The sequence below is a fragment of the Notamacropus eugenii genome, chromosome 1 (genome assembly GCF_028372415.1).
Source record: "Notamacropus eugenii isolate mMacEug1 chromosome 1, mMacEug1.pri_v2, whole genome shotgun sequence".
NCBI lineage: Eukaryota > Metazoa > Chordata > Mammalia > Diprotodontia > Macropodidae > Notamacropus > Notamacropus eugenii.
Genome location: NC_092872.1, coordinates 221,327,310 through 221,344,870, shown reverse-complemented (window position 1 = coordinate 221,344,870; position 17,561 = coordinate 221,327,310). Strand labels below are relative to the sequence as shown.

General features: G+C 44.3%; 1 protein-coding gene across 3 annotated transcripts in view; it reads left to right on the top strand.

Moving 5' to 3' along the window:
- Positions 1-1,167: 1,167 nt before the first annotated feature.
- AP3B2 (adaptor related protein complex 3 subunit beta 2) overlaps positions 1,168-17,561 on the top strand; it is a 52,906-nt gene continuing 36,512 nt past the window's right edge. Inside the window, exon 1 of one of the 3 annotated variants that reach the window (XM_072627853.1) lies at positions 1,168-1,403. In XM_072627853.1, the coding sequence (XP_072483954.1) occupies positions 1,291-1,403 (113 nt within the window). In that variant the 5' untranslated portion in view covers positions 1,168-1,290. Of the gene's footprint in view, positions 1,404-6,121; positions 6,384-12,639; positions 12,851-17,561 lie in introns of those variants that run through there. The other 2 variants (XM_072627869.1, XM_072627861.1) reach the window with 2 other exon arrangements.

Sequence of the window (17,561 nt, the reverse complement as noted above, 5' to 3'; positions counted from 1 at the left end):
AAGCCCTGTGTAGGAAGGGAGGCCCATGGAGTTCCCTTGTCTAATGAGGGGACACCCTCACTAGGTATACAGGAGCAAAGTCCTCAGGGAGGTCCTGACCTGGGGAAACTGAGGTAGTGACCCTTCCAACCTGGTAGGGAGAGACCAACAATGAGCTAGGACTGGATCCAAAGGTAATTAAACATCGAACCTGGAAGGAAAACGAATCCTAAATGTCAACATCATCTTTCCCCATCCCCACCCCTCCACTCCAGTAAAAGAGAATTAAATTTTGAGTGTGAGTGCCTGGTTTTCATGGTGACTCGGAGACGGCACATATGCCGTCTTGGTTTTCTGTAAAATGAGGGAATTGAACTAGAAGACTCTGAACATGCCTTCCAGCTCTAAATCCTCAGATTTTCCTGACAAGCACAGGAAGCCTTGTATAAAGCAGGTTTTTTGGTACTACACAAGGAGGAATTGAAGAAAGGTCCAGAATCCTATACCATGATAACCCCCAGTCACTTCTAATGAACAAGATGAGCCTCTCAAGGATGAATGCAAATTGATGAAAACCGTCCCTTGAAGGCTGTTTTTCATTTTGGCTATTTATATCCCTAGTACGTAGCACACAGTAGGGCTAAGTGATAAGTAGGGGTAGGAGGACCTGCGATTTCATTTTTAGGGAACTCTCAGGCCAGGGAACTTCCCTCGCCAATGCAGGCCAGGACCTTCTCTTGTAAGTCTCAGAAAGTTGTCTAGACTCTAGAACACAGAGGACTCGCCCAAGGTGACACAGCCAAGCAGGTGTCAGAGGTGAAACTCGAATCCCATCTTTCTTACGTCACTACATAGCACTGCCTCTCACACTTAGAAGCTTAATCCGTTCAGGTTGTTCCCTCGCCTCCCTCCTCCCAGGATCATAGGATAGCGGATAACTTATTCTTCCCAAGGTCTCGCTCCCCTTTTCTCACCGGAATGAGTGAGGAAGCCCCTAGTTGGCAATGTTGGGCACCTCCTTCTATCCCTTTAAGAGGAAGGGACACCCTTTGGGGAGGGGGGTTTCCTTGTTCACGTGAGGATGACGTCGCAGCTCCTCGGTTGGGGCAGGGAGGAGCCAGGTGCCTGCTGCAGGATCCACACCCCTCCCCCCATTCTTCCTTCCCCCCTCCACTTCCTTTCCCGGAGCCTGGCCCTTTAAGAAGCTCAGCCTGATTCTGGATTTCTAAATCCCTGCTCCAGCATCTCTGGGCACACCTTGCCTCCTTCAGCCTCCTCCGGCCCGGCCTCTCTCCCCAGACCCTGACCACCATGTCGGCCGCTCCAGCCTACAGCGAGGACAAGAGCGGCTCCTCCAGCCTAGGGGAGCCCGAATACGGTCACGACCCGGCCAGCGGCGGCATCTTCTCCTCCGACTACAAGCGGTGAGGCGGGGCCCGGGAGGATGGGGTGGGGTAGGCTGGGATGCGGGCCCCCAGCTCCAGGAGGGACCCCTCCCTGGCCACGGGGCCCGGGATTTGTGGGGAGGGGGCGGGGCTACCAACCAAGTTCCCCTCTGGCAAATCGGGCCCGAGGGGGATGGCTTTGCACAAGCAGCTCTTGGAAGGAAGCAGTCATTCTTGCCCCTAGATTTGCTACCGAATTCTGCACCGTGCGAGGAGCCACTGAACCCTTCTTCACACCTGTCCTCACCCGGCATCCTTGTCTCAGCTTCATTAGAGGCCTCCTTCTCCTTGGTTGGGGGGAACCTAGATCTCGGCCCCAATCAGGCCCATGACCCGATTGGATCTGGGACCGGGAAAGGGGACAGGGAGGGCTGGAAGAGGTATAGGGTGAGACCCAGGGTCCAGACCAAGAAAAGATATTGCCACTATAGAGTGGGGCGCCAGACTCTGGGAGGATAAGCCTGGAGACAGGAGAGCGAAGAGATGTAGGGTCAGAGGAGGGTGATATGAAGTGTAGAAGGGTATAGGGCAAGGCTTTGTGGGAAGTAATATATAAGGCAACCTGGGCAAAGGAAACCTGAGGTCTGGTGGAACAGGCAGTGCCTTGGCAGAAAGGAACGTAGGATGGAGATTTGGGGAAAGAAGACACCCAGTGAGGAGGATAGTTAAAGACCTGATTAGAGGGAGGTAAATGAGGACCCTGGGGCAGGAGGAAACCTCGAGGCCTGCTGGGGGAGGAGGGAAGGGAACACTAGTGTCAGGGGTAGTCAGGTATCTAGGGTAACGTGATGGCAAAAGATCTGAGAGGCTGTGTGAAGACCCTGGACCAGACCAGGACAGGAGTGTACCTGGAGACCGTCGTGATGGTGTGAGGGTGAGGAGAGGGCATCTAGAAGTGGAGAGATTTGGGGAGAAACAGCGGAAGAGATTGGAGGTCTAGGAGCAGAACCTAATTTCATCCCTGGAGTAAAATACCTGAGTGCCAGTGCGGGCGAGAGTCCTAGCGACTAGCGAGGGCTAAATCTGTTTGGGGCCTATCTGCCTCGACCCCCACAGTGGCCACCCCCACCCCGAGGTCTTCGTGGTGTCCAGAGTCAGCCGCAGACCATGGACAGCTCTTCCCCCGCCCCCCTGCACTCAAGCTCCACCCTACAGCTGTTGTGGCCAGTGACGTAGGGGGCGTGGAGAGAGCGGGGTAGCTTGGGGGTGATGAGGTTTTTGAAGTGCCTGCTGTAGCTGCGACCTACTTTTTATCCTCCCTGGACATTGTGTGCGGCCCGGCCTTGCACTGGGTGACTTACCTATCCCTCTGACCCAGGCTTACTGTCGTGAGCTGGGACTTACTCTGTCAAGGTTCATACGGAGGTGCCGCTGATGAGAAGGACCACCGTTCTTCTCCCCGGAGCTCGTCATCTTCCCCACCGTATGTGGGGCAGGGCCTAAAATGAGGCTGGTTCTGAAGCGTTGGGATTTCTAGATGACTCCTCTCTCTAGGCGACTCTGGGAACCCACACTCAAACTCCTTCCCAGATGCCTTCTTTGCCCTTCATAGTCTATGCGCCCCCTTCCCAGTTATTCCTTTCCCCAAACCTTAAGTAAAATTCCCTCCAGGGTGCTCCCTACTTAATCCCAAATTCAAGTGCCGCCTCGCCCCCGCAGCCTCCATGGAGGTTCCGTACCCCGGGAAACATCCTTTTTGCTTCTAGGATCGGAGTCTAAGTAGTACAATGTTCCTGTAGAGTTGGGGGAGGGAACAGTGAAGGGATGTTAACAAACCCCAGTAAATGTCAAAAGTATTAGGCTCTCATCTACTGTGGAAATCTCCATTCCCAGGACCCAGAAGGCTCATATATGTCATATTCCTTGCTTCTCTGGCCACCCCACACCTCCATCTTGTCCATGCCTCTGATTCGGTCAGTCAATAAGCATTTATTAATTGCCTACTATGTGCCAAACACATAAATTCTACAAAGAAAGATGAAGACAGTCCCTGCACTCAAGAAGCTCATAGATTAGACTGGGGGAGAAAACATTCTGCTATGTACAAACAAGCTATGTAGAGAATATATTAGAAATAATCAAGAGAAGAAAAATACTAGAATTAAGGAGGTCAGGAAATCCTTCCTGCAGAAGGTGCTATCTTGGTTGGGACTTAAACTGGAAGCCAAGGAAACCAGGAGACAGGAAGGAGGGAGACCATTTAAAGTAAGGGTGACAGCCAGTAGACATTCCCAGAGTCAGGAGATGTAGTATCTTGTTCTAGGAACAGGAAAGAAACCAATGTCAATGGATTGAAAATACAAGGGGAAGGTGGGGTAGTAGGAAGGAGTAAAGAGTAAGAAGACTGGAAAGGTGGGAAAGGGGGAGGGCTAGATGTGGAAAGGCTTTGAATGCTAAACAGAGGATTTTAAATTTGATCCAAGAGGGGAAAGGAGCCATTACTGTTTACTGAGCAGGTAATAAGGTCAGATGGGGCACTTAGGTGATACAGTGGATAGCGTGCTGTGTGTGAAGTCAGGAAGACTCTTATTCCTGATTTCAAATTTGGCCTCGGACACTTCCTAGCTGTATGACCCTGAACAAATTACTTACCCCTGTTTGCCTCAGCTTCCTCATCTGTAAAATGAGGTGGAGAAGGAAATGGCAAACCCCTTCAGTATCTTTGCCAAGAAAACCCCAAATGGGGATGTAGAGTGTCAGAGACAACTGAACAACAACAATAAGGTCAGACCTTAAATATAAGAAAAATTTAACTCACCTCAACAGTAGAATAGTCTAGAGTGGGGAGAGACTTGTGGCTGGGAGACCAACCCAGCAAGCTATTGCAAATAGTCCAGGTTTGAAGGGAGTCAGAGGAAATATGGGAATGTATTCTGTCCTTTACAAAGCTAGGATCAACAGCACTTGGCAAAAGATCGGCTGTGGGGAGAGGGAGGGGGAAGCAAAGAGGAAGGGCGGTGAGCCTGGGTGATTGGGAGGATGGTGGTAACCTCAGCAGTCATGGGGAAGTTAGGAAGAATGTTTCCTTCATAACTCCTCCCAATGAAACTGTTTCTTATCAGAACTCCTATCTACCTCATAGCCCAAGTTGGGAAATTAATTGTCTTACCTGTATGATTCCTAAAATCATTTTAGTGTCCTAGGTTACCTACCTCACAGGTTGTTATAAGGCAAGCACTTTATAAATGTGAGCTATTATCATCATTATTGTTATAATTTTTTTTTACCTCAGTAGTGGTCTCTCTCCACTGCCATCTCCCCCTTAGATTAAGGTGAGGTTATTTTACTCTGCAGAGCAGGAGCAGAGTATTTTCTGCTCATTTATCTCCCAGACCTTGAAACAGTCAATTGAGCTTTCTGAGGGTTCTACTGTCCATGACAGCAGGAGACAGACAGGCAGATGTCACTTAACACACATGAGGAAAGTTACAGACTAACATCGAATTTCTGAACTCTCAGGATGCTGGAATTAAACCTGCCCTTTGGATTGTAAATGAAACATAGTCCTTCCTGGGATCCCTGGTCCCCTCTGGAGCAATCACAGGGAGATTTCTGCTCCCATCCTCCACCTCTGTTTTCCTGTGGTTAGTGCTCACAGTCTAATGCCCCTGCCTTCTCCTTTGCACTGAGCCCCTCTGGGGTCAGAGAAAAGGACTAGATGATAATGTTAGATCCTTAGTCTGAAATTAGACTCATTTGTAATTCAGAGAGAAATCTAAACTCAATAACTCCTCTCAGGAATCTTGCTCACTCACAAAAGAAGGCCAGTGAAGGCCATGGAAAGAGCACTGGGCTTGGGATTCAAGAGACCAGGGTTCTAGTCCAGAGTCCTGACACTAACTAGATGTGTGACTTCATGTTGGTAAAGCTTTCTAGGTGTCATCTGTAAAATGAGATAACAGGAGTTCTTAACGTGAAGTCCACAAATTCCAGGGAATCTGTGTACTGAATAGGAAAAAAATACATTTTTATTTTCATTAACCTCTAATTGCAATTTAGCATTTTCTTTAATTATAGATTTAGGAAAAATATTCTGAGAAGGGTACACAAAAAGAAGGTTAAGAACTCCTCATCTAAAATCTCTTCAGATCTACAATTTTATGACTCACTACCTTCCTCATGGGTCATCTACTCTCACACGTCGCCATACTCTGTTCCTCAGAATTCCTATCAATATCTCTACCCCAATCTTGCTATATCCCATCTTGATTTCTTCATCCCTCATTACCATCCCCCACTCCTTCTGTCCTTCTTCTTATATCCCCTTTCTTAAATCTGCTCACATCTCCCTCCCTATTTCTCCCCCTCCCCAATCCCCCCATAACCTCATAAATTGTTTGGGGCTTTTTGGAGGGTACTTTAGTTACTAAATAATAGCCACATTCCTTGTCCCCCCACCACCCATAAATCTTCCCTCTCAGTCTCAAAGAAGAAAAGGAGAAATTGGAGCTGACCCCTGCTGCCCTCTCCTCCCTCCCCTTCCACAGCTTTACTACCCAGACTCCCTCCAGCTGTCCCATAGCAGCATCACATTTCTGAGTTTCCGTGGAGCCTGGGCGGGTGGAGTATCAGTGAGGACTCACTGAAGCAAGGACTGAGTCACAGATCAGCTGGGGAGAAGAGAGGAGGGGAGAGAAGAAGGAGGCGGACTCTGTCTGCCTTGGGGGGAAACCTGGTGTCTGGGACCAGATTTAGGGGTCTCCAGGGAATCTTGGTATCTGAGGTACGAAGCCCGATGACGCCAATGCAGCGGTTCCTGCAGCTCCCAGGGACTATGGTGAAGCCACCGGGGAACAGGGTGGGTGAGGAGGCAACCAGCCCTGTTCTTACCCCTGAGGGGGCCACCCCAGCCTGGTACCAAGCCCTGCAACCAGATGAGCTACGACAGCTCCAGACCTCTGAACAGGATGTGTCCCCAGAAGGTGGCTCTGATGGGACCAGCCACAGCCAGCCTTTACGGTATGGAGGGGGGGCACTCTAGGGGACTTCCATAAACCCCAGGAGATCGCAGGGAGTATTTTTTCAGGCTCTAAGTCCCTGGAGCTGAACTGATCTCACTCTCAAGGGGAATCTGGCTAGGATGTGTAAAGGGAGGAGAGAAGTGTTAGTTTGGGTGTGGAGGGGATGGGGAGAGAGATCCAAAGGGAAAAGATGTCTAGGTTCTATTAGAGACGTAGAATACACAGAGGGGGGTCTAGGTATGTATATTTGTGCATGTAGAGAGGGGGGCAATTCCATATTTGAGGAGGATATAGGTTTGAACAGAGTATATTTGTGAAAAGAATTTTGAGATAGGAGATAGGGTTGTTCCTGATGACCTTTGTGGCTCCCTCATTTGTTGGAGCCAGGATAAATATTGAGGGTGGCTGGTGAAAGAAAGCTTGTTGCAGGCAAAAGTACTAAGTTCTGGGGGTATCTTTCAGGGGAGGATCTAAAAAAATTCACAGAGAACCTTCTCCAACTTACATGATTGAACAGGAGAGCAGATGCATGGAAAGGCTATATAAGATGAGAGTATTTCCCTTGCCATAGAGAGCAGAGAAGGAGTCTTAGGGAGTTGGGCCTTAATTTCCCCTTAATGACCCTGCATTCACTGATATCTCTCTGGTAGACTCTATCTATCTTCTAGAAAAGGGACTGCTGATCTCTCTTCCCCCTGACTAGGATGGGGTAAGAAGTCAGGAGCTAGAGAGCCAGGGATCAATACAGGGTTAGACTGAATTGTAAAGTGATCCTTCTATAGGAGATTAATATTTCATGGCCCTAAGGGTATCACTGATTCCATCTCTCCCTCCTACATGACAGCCCACAGTAGGCAGCAACAGGAGGGAGGGGGAAAGAATGGGAAGATGTATTAGGGGCTGCCAGATGGCCCTCCATCCCTCTGATAACTGTGTCTATTGGAGAGGGTGAGGCAAAGGGAATCTGTGCACCTACTTCAACACAACCCAAACCCCACAAATACTTATTAATATTCTACTATATACAAGGAACTGTGCTAAATTCTGGGGTCACAAAAACAAAGGTCCATGTCCTTAATCAACAAGCATTTATTAAGTGCCTATTGTGTTCCAGGTACTGATCTGTGCCTTGGGGATACAGAGAAAGGCAAAAAACAGTTCCTGCTCTCAAGGAGCACAGTCTAATGTGTGCATGGGGGAGGATGGCAAAATGTGAGCAACTATGTACATACAAAATATATACGGAATAAATTGGAGATTATCCACAAAGGGAAGGCACCAGCATTAATAGGGCTCAGGAAAAACTTCTTGTAGAAAATGAGATTTTAGGTGGGACTTGAAGAAAGTCATAGAAGCCTTGTGATGTCATGTCATTGTGGTAAGAAACTACTAATAATGAGGAGATTCAGAAAGATTTCCACTAGAGGGCTGAAAAGGAATTGAGCCTTGAAGGAAGCTTGGACTTTAAGAGGGAGGGATAAAGAGAGAGTGAATTCCAGACATGCAAAGGAGCTAGGAGATGCAATATTGAGTTGAGGAATAGTAAACAGGCGGCAAAGTAGGGTATGTGAAAATGGAGTCATGTAAAATATAAGCCAGGAAAGGTAGCCTGGCAACTGATTACGAAGGGCTCTAAATGCCAAACTGAGGAATCTGACTTTTATCCCACAGGTAATAGGGGGCCACTTACAGTTTTCTGAGCAGGAGAGGAGCATGGTCAGATCTTGCTTTAGGAGGATTGTTTTGACAACTCTATGGAGAATAGATTAGTAAAAAGAGAGGTTCATAACTGGGAACACGATTAGGAGGTTGTCTTTGGTCATACATCTAATAAATGTCTGAAGGGTGAGCATCAATCAGTGATGTACTGTGTACAAGGCATTATGCAAGGTGTTTGGTATACAAAGACAAAAATTAAAATCTGCTCTTAAGGAGCTTAGGGTTTATCATTAAGTTAAATGACTTCTCTGAGGTCACACAGGTTCCAAAGCCAGTGATCTTTTTACTGCCCCACCCCACCAGGTAGCCATCACCCTTCTCGGAGCAGACTGCCAATGTTTGGAGAAAATGATTTTTGGCAGTAAATCAGCCCCAAGAAAGTTCTCCTTTGATAGTTATCATGGCATAGAAGTGGCCTAGACTCTCCCAGGCTGAACTGGTAGAGCAGGTGCCCTGACAGGCCTTCTGGTGTTCACCCTACAGCAAAATGTGTACCTGGAATGTGAAGACCACCTGAGCTAAATTCAGAGAAGCTTCTCCTCAGGATGACTTCCAGAGAATGACATTTTTTTCAGTTCCCCAACAATCTTAGATTATCAAGCTAATCCAGATGGATCTCAAACAGCATCTGAAAAAGAAAAACTCAAACCAATAAAATCACTGCTCTTTGAGGCTTTGTAGTAAGAATTGAATGGATTGGGGTTGTTGGCCTCCCTGATCTGGGCTCCAAATGTCTTAAATTTGATAAGTCTTAAGATTAGGTCTCCTTCACCAGCATGACAAAACAAACTGAGATTGACTGGCAATCACACAGATTTGCAGGGACAAGGCAGGTAGGTGATCCAGTTATCATAGATTTTAGAAGGAAGAAGTCCAAACAAGCAGGTACCTGGTACCAAGAAGTTCCATGGAGGGAGATGGAGCCAAGATGATGGAGTAAAGGCAAAAAGTCCAGTGTCAGGAAAAAGGAGACCTGGGTATAGGGACTGGGATTTAGGGGGAGACTTTCAGTTCCTGAAATAATTTTAAGTTCAACAATATATTTGCTGTATTTGACTACTTTAATTTGTTAGAAGAGAGGATTCAGGGGAGGGGTAGGAGTATGCCATTGGGAAGTAACTGATTTTTTTTCCTGCTTTTTATAATAATGTTAATAATTCTTTTTCAATTTTATTTATTTACTTTCAGTTTTCAACATCCATTTCTACAAGATTTTGAGTTCCAAATTTTCTCCCCATTTCTCTCCTCTGCCCACCTCAAGACAGCATGCATTCTGATTACCCCTAGTGATATTTTTTAAAAAAAAAAACATCAATGTAACATTAAAAAAAAAGAATTATAGGGCTGAGGTAAGACCTTTGTCCCAGGGAAACTGAATAAATTTAGTGCAGGGGCTCACTAGAAAAGACAGGGACTCAGTTATGCAATGTTAGATAGGATTAGTCACCCATAAAAGAAAAACAAAACAAGTAACTGCTTATAATTATCGGGAAGCTAGAAATTCTAAGAGGGAGAGGTAAGGAGGGGTACATTTCAGACATGCAAGAGAGCTAGGAGATGGTATTGATTTGGGGAATGTTAGGTAGGCTGGTTTGTATGTCACACACATACAAGAAAAAAACAAGTAAAGAATGTTATATAATTATAGTGGTTTTTGTTGGTCTAGAGAAGAGAGGGAGAAATGACTCTCTCTCCTTTGTTTGAAGAGGTGGGGGACTATGGGTACGGATTATTGTATGTGCTGACAGATGCGTTTATTTTATCAATTGAGTTTGCTCAAAAGTTTTTGTTGTTTTTGATTTTGTTCATTTGGTAGAGGGGGAGAGTGCACATTCAGAAATGATTGTTATGTAAAAACAAAAGACATTTTTATACAATTTTAAAGATTAAGAACTTAGTTATTGGATGTGGGGTACAAATTTCAGAACATAGACCAGTAATGAAGTGACTGTATACTAATCCCTAAACTTAGTAGTTTAGGGTCCCTTCCACCCCATCTAATAGCAGAATTAATTCCAGAGTCTACAGTAGGAATGAAAATGATTATTGTTCCTTCATGGTCCACCAAATCAAGACTTCTCTTGCTTCTTACAACTTATTTATTGAATGTCTACTATGTGCAAGACACTGGAAATTCAAAGACAAAAGTGAAATAGTTCTAGCTGTCAAAGAGCTGAGTGTTTCCACATACATAATTAAGCAAATAGTAAATATATAACAAATAATATGAAGTAATTTTAAAATGGAGTGTCAACACTTAAAGGAGTCAGCAAAAACTTTGTATAGAAGATGGCCTCATAACTCTGTCTGTGTCTCAAAGGATGCTGGGACTCTTAGATGTAGAGATGAAAAGGTAGTATGTTCTAGGCCTGGAGGACAATGGGTACCTTAAATGTCATATATATGTACCTGATTCCATCTCCCCTGAGGGAACTTCCCTGGCCACCATTTACACCAATACAGACCTTTGTAAGAGGAATAATGGATATAGATGAGGATACTGAGGATAGGGTGATGCTATTTGGATTGCATAGTGCTCAATTCATCTTCCCACATTTTATGAATGGTTTGCCATTTTGAGTTGATGTCAGTCAACTTGTGGGATATCAAAGCCTATTTTCTGGATAATAGGTGACATGTTATTTATGTATAGTTTTGGAAAGACTTAGCAATTGATAGAACTAAAGATATTCAATATGGAAAAGACTCAGTTGGATGAGCACGCATCTTTGGGTATTTAAAGGGATTTTAGGTGGAAAGGAGATTCATTTTATTTTGCTTGGTTCCAAAGGGCACAGAGATGCTTACTCGATGAAAGTAACACAAAGGTAGATTTTAGCTTAACTTTAAGGAAACTTTTCCTAACAATTAGAGCTATTCAAGAATGAAATTGAGCTCCCCATCAACAGAGTTCTTCAAGTAGTGGTTGGGTAGACCCTTGTTAAGAATAATATAGAGAGGAGGAGGTTAAACTCTAGGTGTGGTCAAATCAAGTCAACATGCATTGATTTAGAACCTACTATGTGTCAGGCACTATACTGAGTCCCACAGATACAAAGAAAGGCATAAATAATCCCTATTTTCAAGGAATTCATAATCAATGGGGGAGACTACATGCAAATAACTCTATACAAAATATATACAGGATGAATTGGAGATAACCTTAGAGGGAAGGCATTAGCATTAAGGGTAACTGGGAACTGTTTCTTGCTTGGAGTTTTATCTGAGACTTGAAGGAAGAAAGGAGGTAAATATAAAGAAGGGGAACATTCCTTTCAGGCATGGGGGGAAAGGATCAGTCAATGGAAATACATGGATTTTGGAGGAGAAATATCTGGTCTAAGGCCAGTGTCACTGGATTGCAGAGTATGTGGAGGAGAATGAGGAGCAAGACTAGGAAAGTAGGAAGTGGCCAAGTTAGGAAGGGCTTTAAAAGACAAATGCAGGATTTTATATTTGACAGTAGGTAATAGAGAGCCATTGAAGTTTGTTGAATAGGGGGAGGAGGTAGTGAGACAAGGTCAGATCTTTGCTTTAGGAGATCAGTTTAATATCTGAGTGAGTGGATGAACTGGAGGGAGAAGAAACTCGAGGGAGGGAGACCAACCAGCAGGTGACAATGGTCTGTACTGGGATGTTGTTAAGTGTCACCAGAGACAGGGAGGATATATATAGGAAATATATTGTGAAGATACGATGTTATAAATCCATAGGACTTGGCAATGGATTGGATATGGTGAGTGACCATGAGAAGTCAAGAATGACAACTAGATTGTGAGTCTGGGTGATTGGGAGGATGCATTGACAATAACAGAGAAGTTAGAAAGAGAGGTGGATTTTGGGGAAAAGAAAATGGATGTGTTGAATTTAAGATGTCTAGGAGACATCCAGTTTGAGATGTTCAATAGGCAGTTGGCTAGAGGTCAGAAGACAGGTTAAGACTGGACAGATTTGAGAATCATCTTTGTAGAGATAATAATCAGGTCCGTATTGAAAGAGAAGAGAAGAAGGGCCCAGGACAGAGCCTTGAAGACCAACCACAGATAGTGGCTACAACCTGGATGAAGATGGATCCAAAGAGACCAAGAAAGAGTTGTCAAACAGGAAGAGGGAGAACTTAAATAGTGTCTTGGAACCTTCAGAGAACAGAATATCAAGATATGGATGGACAACTAGCCATGTCCATGGCTGCAGAAGGAGGGATCAAGAAGGATGAGGACTGAGAAAAGGCCATTAGATTTAGCAATAAAGAGATCCTTGGTAACTTTGGAGGGAGAAGTTTCTGTCACATGGTTGGAAGCCAGACAGCAGAGTGCTAAAAAGAGTGAGAGAGGAAAGAAAGTGGGGGCACCCACTGTAGATGGCTTTCTCAGGGACTTTAACCATGAAAGGGAGAAGAGATATAGGATCATAATTAGGAGGGATGAATGGATCAAGGGAGGATGGGGGATGTTTATGAGGAGTAAAGGTCAGTAGGTCAAGGGAAATTGAAGACTACGGTAAGAGTGGAAATGTTAGAGAACTCTCTGCTAGAGAAACTGGAAAGAATGGGCTTATTTGTGCAAGGGTTTGCCTTGGCAAGGAGCTCTCCCCTAGATGGCCCCCGAGGTTCCTCCAACTCTGTAATTCTATGAATCTGTTGCTATGGCAACACCAGTTTCATGCCAAGCTAGGAACAGGTACCTTCATCCTCCAACAATCAGAATTTCTGGGTCACGTCGTCTTCCTACATTAGATCTCCATGAGGTAAGCACAGGACTCTGCTGAAACCAGTTAAATTTTCAGTGTGAGTTAAGTATATCTTAGAAATTGGCAAATGCTACAAATCAGGACTTGAGTTGTTTTGTTGATTGCCTCTGGGTTTAAGAAAGTGATGGGAAAAGTGTTTAATAATGTAAAGTTAAAAGTATGCCATGCTTTTTCAGAGATCCAATCATTACATACCTACCAGCACACCACTGCAGGTTTCCATGAATTTCAAGCCTCTCCCATGGTTCTTGGGTTCTCAAGGGTATTATTAAAGGCTCATTTCACAAACTGCCAGAGTGAGATGTAGTGTGTCTGACAAGTCTTTCGTTGAAAAGTCAAGCCTGGGAAAGCCTCAAAGCTCAGCAGGCTTTCTATTACATGAATAGTATGAGTGCACACACCTTCTTCGTGTGCCTGGAGCATAGTAGGTGTTTAACAAATGCTTGACTGATTACTTGCTTAATGGCTTCTTGACCTTACACCACCCCCATTCTTTTCTCTCCTGGGCCCCAAGGACTGGCCCACCTGCCTTTCTGTCTTGCCCCATGTTTTCAAGAGGGATTTTCCTCTTGCTTGACCCAATGCAGAATGAGATTCAGTTCAACAGCTTCTCCCCTATGTTGCCATCCCTGAAGCAAGTACACAACCCTTTTAGAGGGTTTTTAGGGCTTATTATTTCTTAGTGACAATGAAGAAGCAAGCACACTCACAAATAACAAATACGAGGAAAATTATGAAAAATCCTTAACTTTTTAAATCATTGATTTGGATAAGGGCACAGCTGGCATCCTCACTACATTCTCAGATAACAAGGTTGGGAAGGATATCTAACGCAGTAGACTGACAAAGTCAACCTTTGATCCAAAGGGATCTGGACAGGCTAGAATATTGGACTGATGTTTCATGCCAATAGGGTGAAACTTAATAGGCATCAGTGTAAGGCCTTAGACTTGGATCCAGAAAATCAACTTGACAATCATCCTAATAACCAATATTCTCAGTGCACGTTTAGATTTATAAGGCACTCCACACACATCATCTCATTTGATTCTCACAACAACCCTGGAACCCATAGGTTCTGTTACTCTCCCCATCTTATTGGTAAGGAAACACAGGCAAACAAAAGTTAAATGACTTGTCCAGGTTCCTCAGCTAGTAAGTGAATGAGGCCACATTTGAACTGAAGTCTCCTTTTCTCCATGCCCAGTGCTCTATCCACTGCACTACCCATTTGCCTCTAAAAAATGGGGAGAGGTGTGGTTAGACAGTAGTTTATCTTAAAAGTGGAGTTGTTAGTGGCATTCAAACTCAATATGAATTAATGGTTTAATATGGTAGCCCAAATTAGCTAATTAAACCCTAGGCTGTGGTCTAAAATGGAAGGGATGCTAGCCTTGGGTGGGTGTCCTACCCTAGTCAGACCACATCTGGGATATTATAATTAATATATTCAGTTAGTATTATTATATTCGGTCAAGGACATTTGACCCTAAAATGCATTGATAAACTGGAGGCCACTCAAAGGAACACAACTGGAAAGGACCTTGAGATAACAATATTTTAACGTAATTAAAAAGAAAGTGGGGACCTGAAACCTGGAGAAAAGAAGTCTGGAAGGGCCTCCCCTTCATGATGTCGTCACGATGTGGACATGATGTGGCCTTCAAGCATTTCAGCCCTTCTTTTGGTAGAAGGGCTCTTCAGGTAAAAGTACATCTCTTATCCCTACACCCTCCCACAGAAATAGGGATAAGGAAGGAATAGGTTAAGCATATACTCACAATATCTCTGCTGTGAATCTATTTAACATCAGAGGCAGCTAAATGGCTCAGTGGATAGTGTGCTGGGACTGGAGTCAAGTAGACCTGTGACCAAATCCAGTTTATCTGTGATCCTGGGCAAGTCACTTAACTTCTAGCTACCTCAGTTTCCTCATTTGAAAAATGGGAAAAATAGCAGTACCTCCCAGGGCTGTTGTGAAGACCAAGTGAGACAATATCTTAGCAAAGTCCTTGGTACATGGTAAGTGCTATAAGGTATGCTTTTTCCATTCCATTCCATCAAAATTATTGGATGTTCAGATGGAGCACCACAGAATGTGCCTTTAATACAAACATCTGTGCCACTACCTAGTAAAGTGTTCTCCCAGAACACTTTATTTATTCTCTCTGACACTTCCTTACCCTCTCTCTATTGTCTGCCATGTTAGTCATATCTTATGCAAATCCAAAGGATCTAAACACATTTTTAAACTATACTTAACTAAGTAACAGAGACCTCTAAGTCACAGGCATCATCAGTTACCAGAGAAATTTCTCTAGGGCAGGGAAAAAGATATGCTTTTCTATAGGCTGTCCTTCATCCAGATGATTGGCCACATCCTCTGCAGAAACCATTTGGGAAATTATTAAGTATCCCTCATGTGATAATCAACCTCATTACATTTCAGTCATCCTACGAGCATACTACATTGGTCCAAATGTAGACTTCACTTTATCTCAAATATAGCTATAAAATTTGAATGCATGCTAAGTGGCTTTTTTTTAAAGCAAGTGCATGTGTGCACACACATACACACACAAAATCCCCTTTTAAAGAGATCTCAATTTCAGAGCATGACCCATATTCAGATAACACAGCATATTCCACATTCCATCCCTTCTTCCAATGGCTTGTAGAGCAGGATGCTAAGCAACAGACATACATTGCGTTCTTCGGTGATGTCCAACTCTTCATGACCCTGTGGACTACTGAAGTGGTTTGCCATATCCTTCTCCTATAGACTCAGACTAACAGGTTAAATGACTTGCCCAGGGTCACGCAGCAAGTAAGTGTCTGAGGTCAGATTTGAACTCAGGTCTTCCTGGCCATGACTCCAGGCCCAGCAATCTATTCACTGAGGCAGTAGCTGCCTCTATACTTTGTTTCAGTGTCCCCAATTAACGTGGAATTCGCTGACTCTACATAGAAATCATAGAATATCAGAACAGGAAGGGACCCAAAGGATCGCCTTGTCCATCCCATTGTTTTTCAGATGAATAAACTGAAGTCAAGACAGATGAAGTGACCTAGCTTAGGTCTCCTTGTGGCAGAGCTGGGACTGGAACTCAGATCCCTTTGACTCCCACTCACTACATTTTTTTTCACCACTCTTTGCTGTTTCCTGCAAAGTTCAAGAAATTCTGCACTTACTTGTTTTATACTTGTGTGTGTGTGTGTATGTGTGTGTATCTGTGTAAATATTTATGCTGAGCAATTTTGGTTACATATGTTTATGTATGTCTAAGAAATTCTGAGCATACACATATAATGTACATACTTTCAGTATCATATCAACTGAAAAAACTGTAGGACTGAGGACTATTAGTGCGAACCTGCCAGTTATTTACATGCAGCTAGGCTGATCCAAGTTTTCATAGCCATTCCACTTCCTGGGACTGCACCATCAAACCCTAAGTTTGAAACAGTGCTGGTGACAGAAATAATGGACCAACTGAGGTTGTAAAGGATCTGAGAGAACTTCTGGTCCAACTCCTTCATTTTACAATTGAGGAAACTGAGGCTCAGTATATGTAACTTGTGAGTTCCCAAGAGTGGTTCTGTGAAAGGATCCTGGAACTGAAAGAATTAGAATCGCATGTGCATGTCCTCACAGGGTATACCCTCCTGGGGACACTTCTGGTCTCTGGGCTGAATCTGAGCATACTTCATTGTCTTTTCTTCTGCAGTTCTTAAAGCAAGGAGACAGATCCTTTTGTCAGACCAAAGGCGTCACATTGCAAAGGCATGCACTTATCCCCTAAGCTTATCTGTTTATGACTCTATCAGTGGTGTTAGATCTTAGTAAAGAAACTAGCCCTTGGGTATGTGGAAAGAAGCTAGGAGAGCTAGCACTGAGACACAAAGTATGATCGGGAGAAGCCAGGTTTGTTCATTAGAGGAATGTGTAGGTACAGAGTGTGGAGTAGGAGTAAATTGTGCAAGAGAATTGGCTTGTGTGGAGTTGGCAGCCCCATTGTGTGGGCTGTGACTCAGTGCAAGTGAGAGTGTATGCAGTGGGGAGCTGGGCTTTGTTCTGGGAGGTGGTTACCCACCCCACCCTCCCCATTACACACACACATACAGTCATACTAGTATTAGAAAACCAGGATGAGCAGCCCAGGCAGATTCAATATTTCATATATATCTGAATGTCAATGAGCTCCCTTTGTTTCCTTGTAGTTTATTATCACCGTATGATTTACATTTTTAGAAAAGTACCTGGAAAAGGGACTTAAGCTGACCTGGGGTGGAAGTAATGAGTGGCAGTCCCTAACCCTTTACTTTTCAGCGTTAGTCAGTCAACAAGCAAAGAAAGATAACAACACAGGAACCCTCAAAGGGCTCACTTTCTAATGGGGGGAGACAATGCAAAAAATTGAACATATAGTATATATGTGTGTGTTCGTCCTTCATTGCTGAAAAAAACCATGCCATCAGAGAAGTAATAACATGACTTGCACTTTGTTTTGAGTGAGGGAGGGCTGTGTAGGTCACCAGCCTCACTTCTCCTCCAGAGCCATCTGAATGCAGTGACCAGATATTCATCAGGATGACTGGAGATAACCTAGGATGAGGCGATTAGGGTTAAGTGACTTGCCCAAGGTCACATAGCTAGTGAGTGTCAAGTGTCTGAGGTGAGATTTGAACTCAGGTCCTCCTGAGTGCT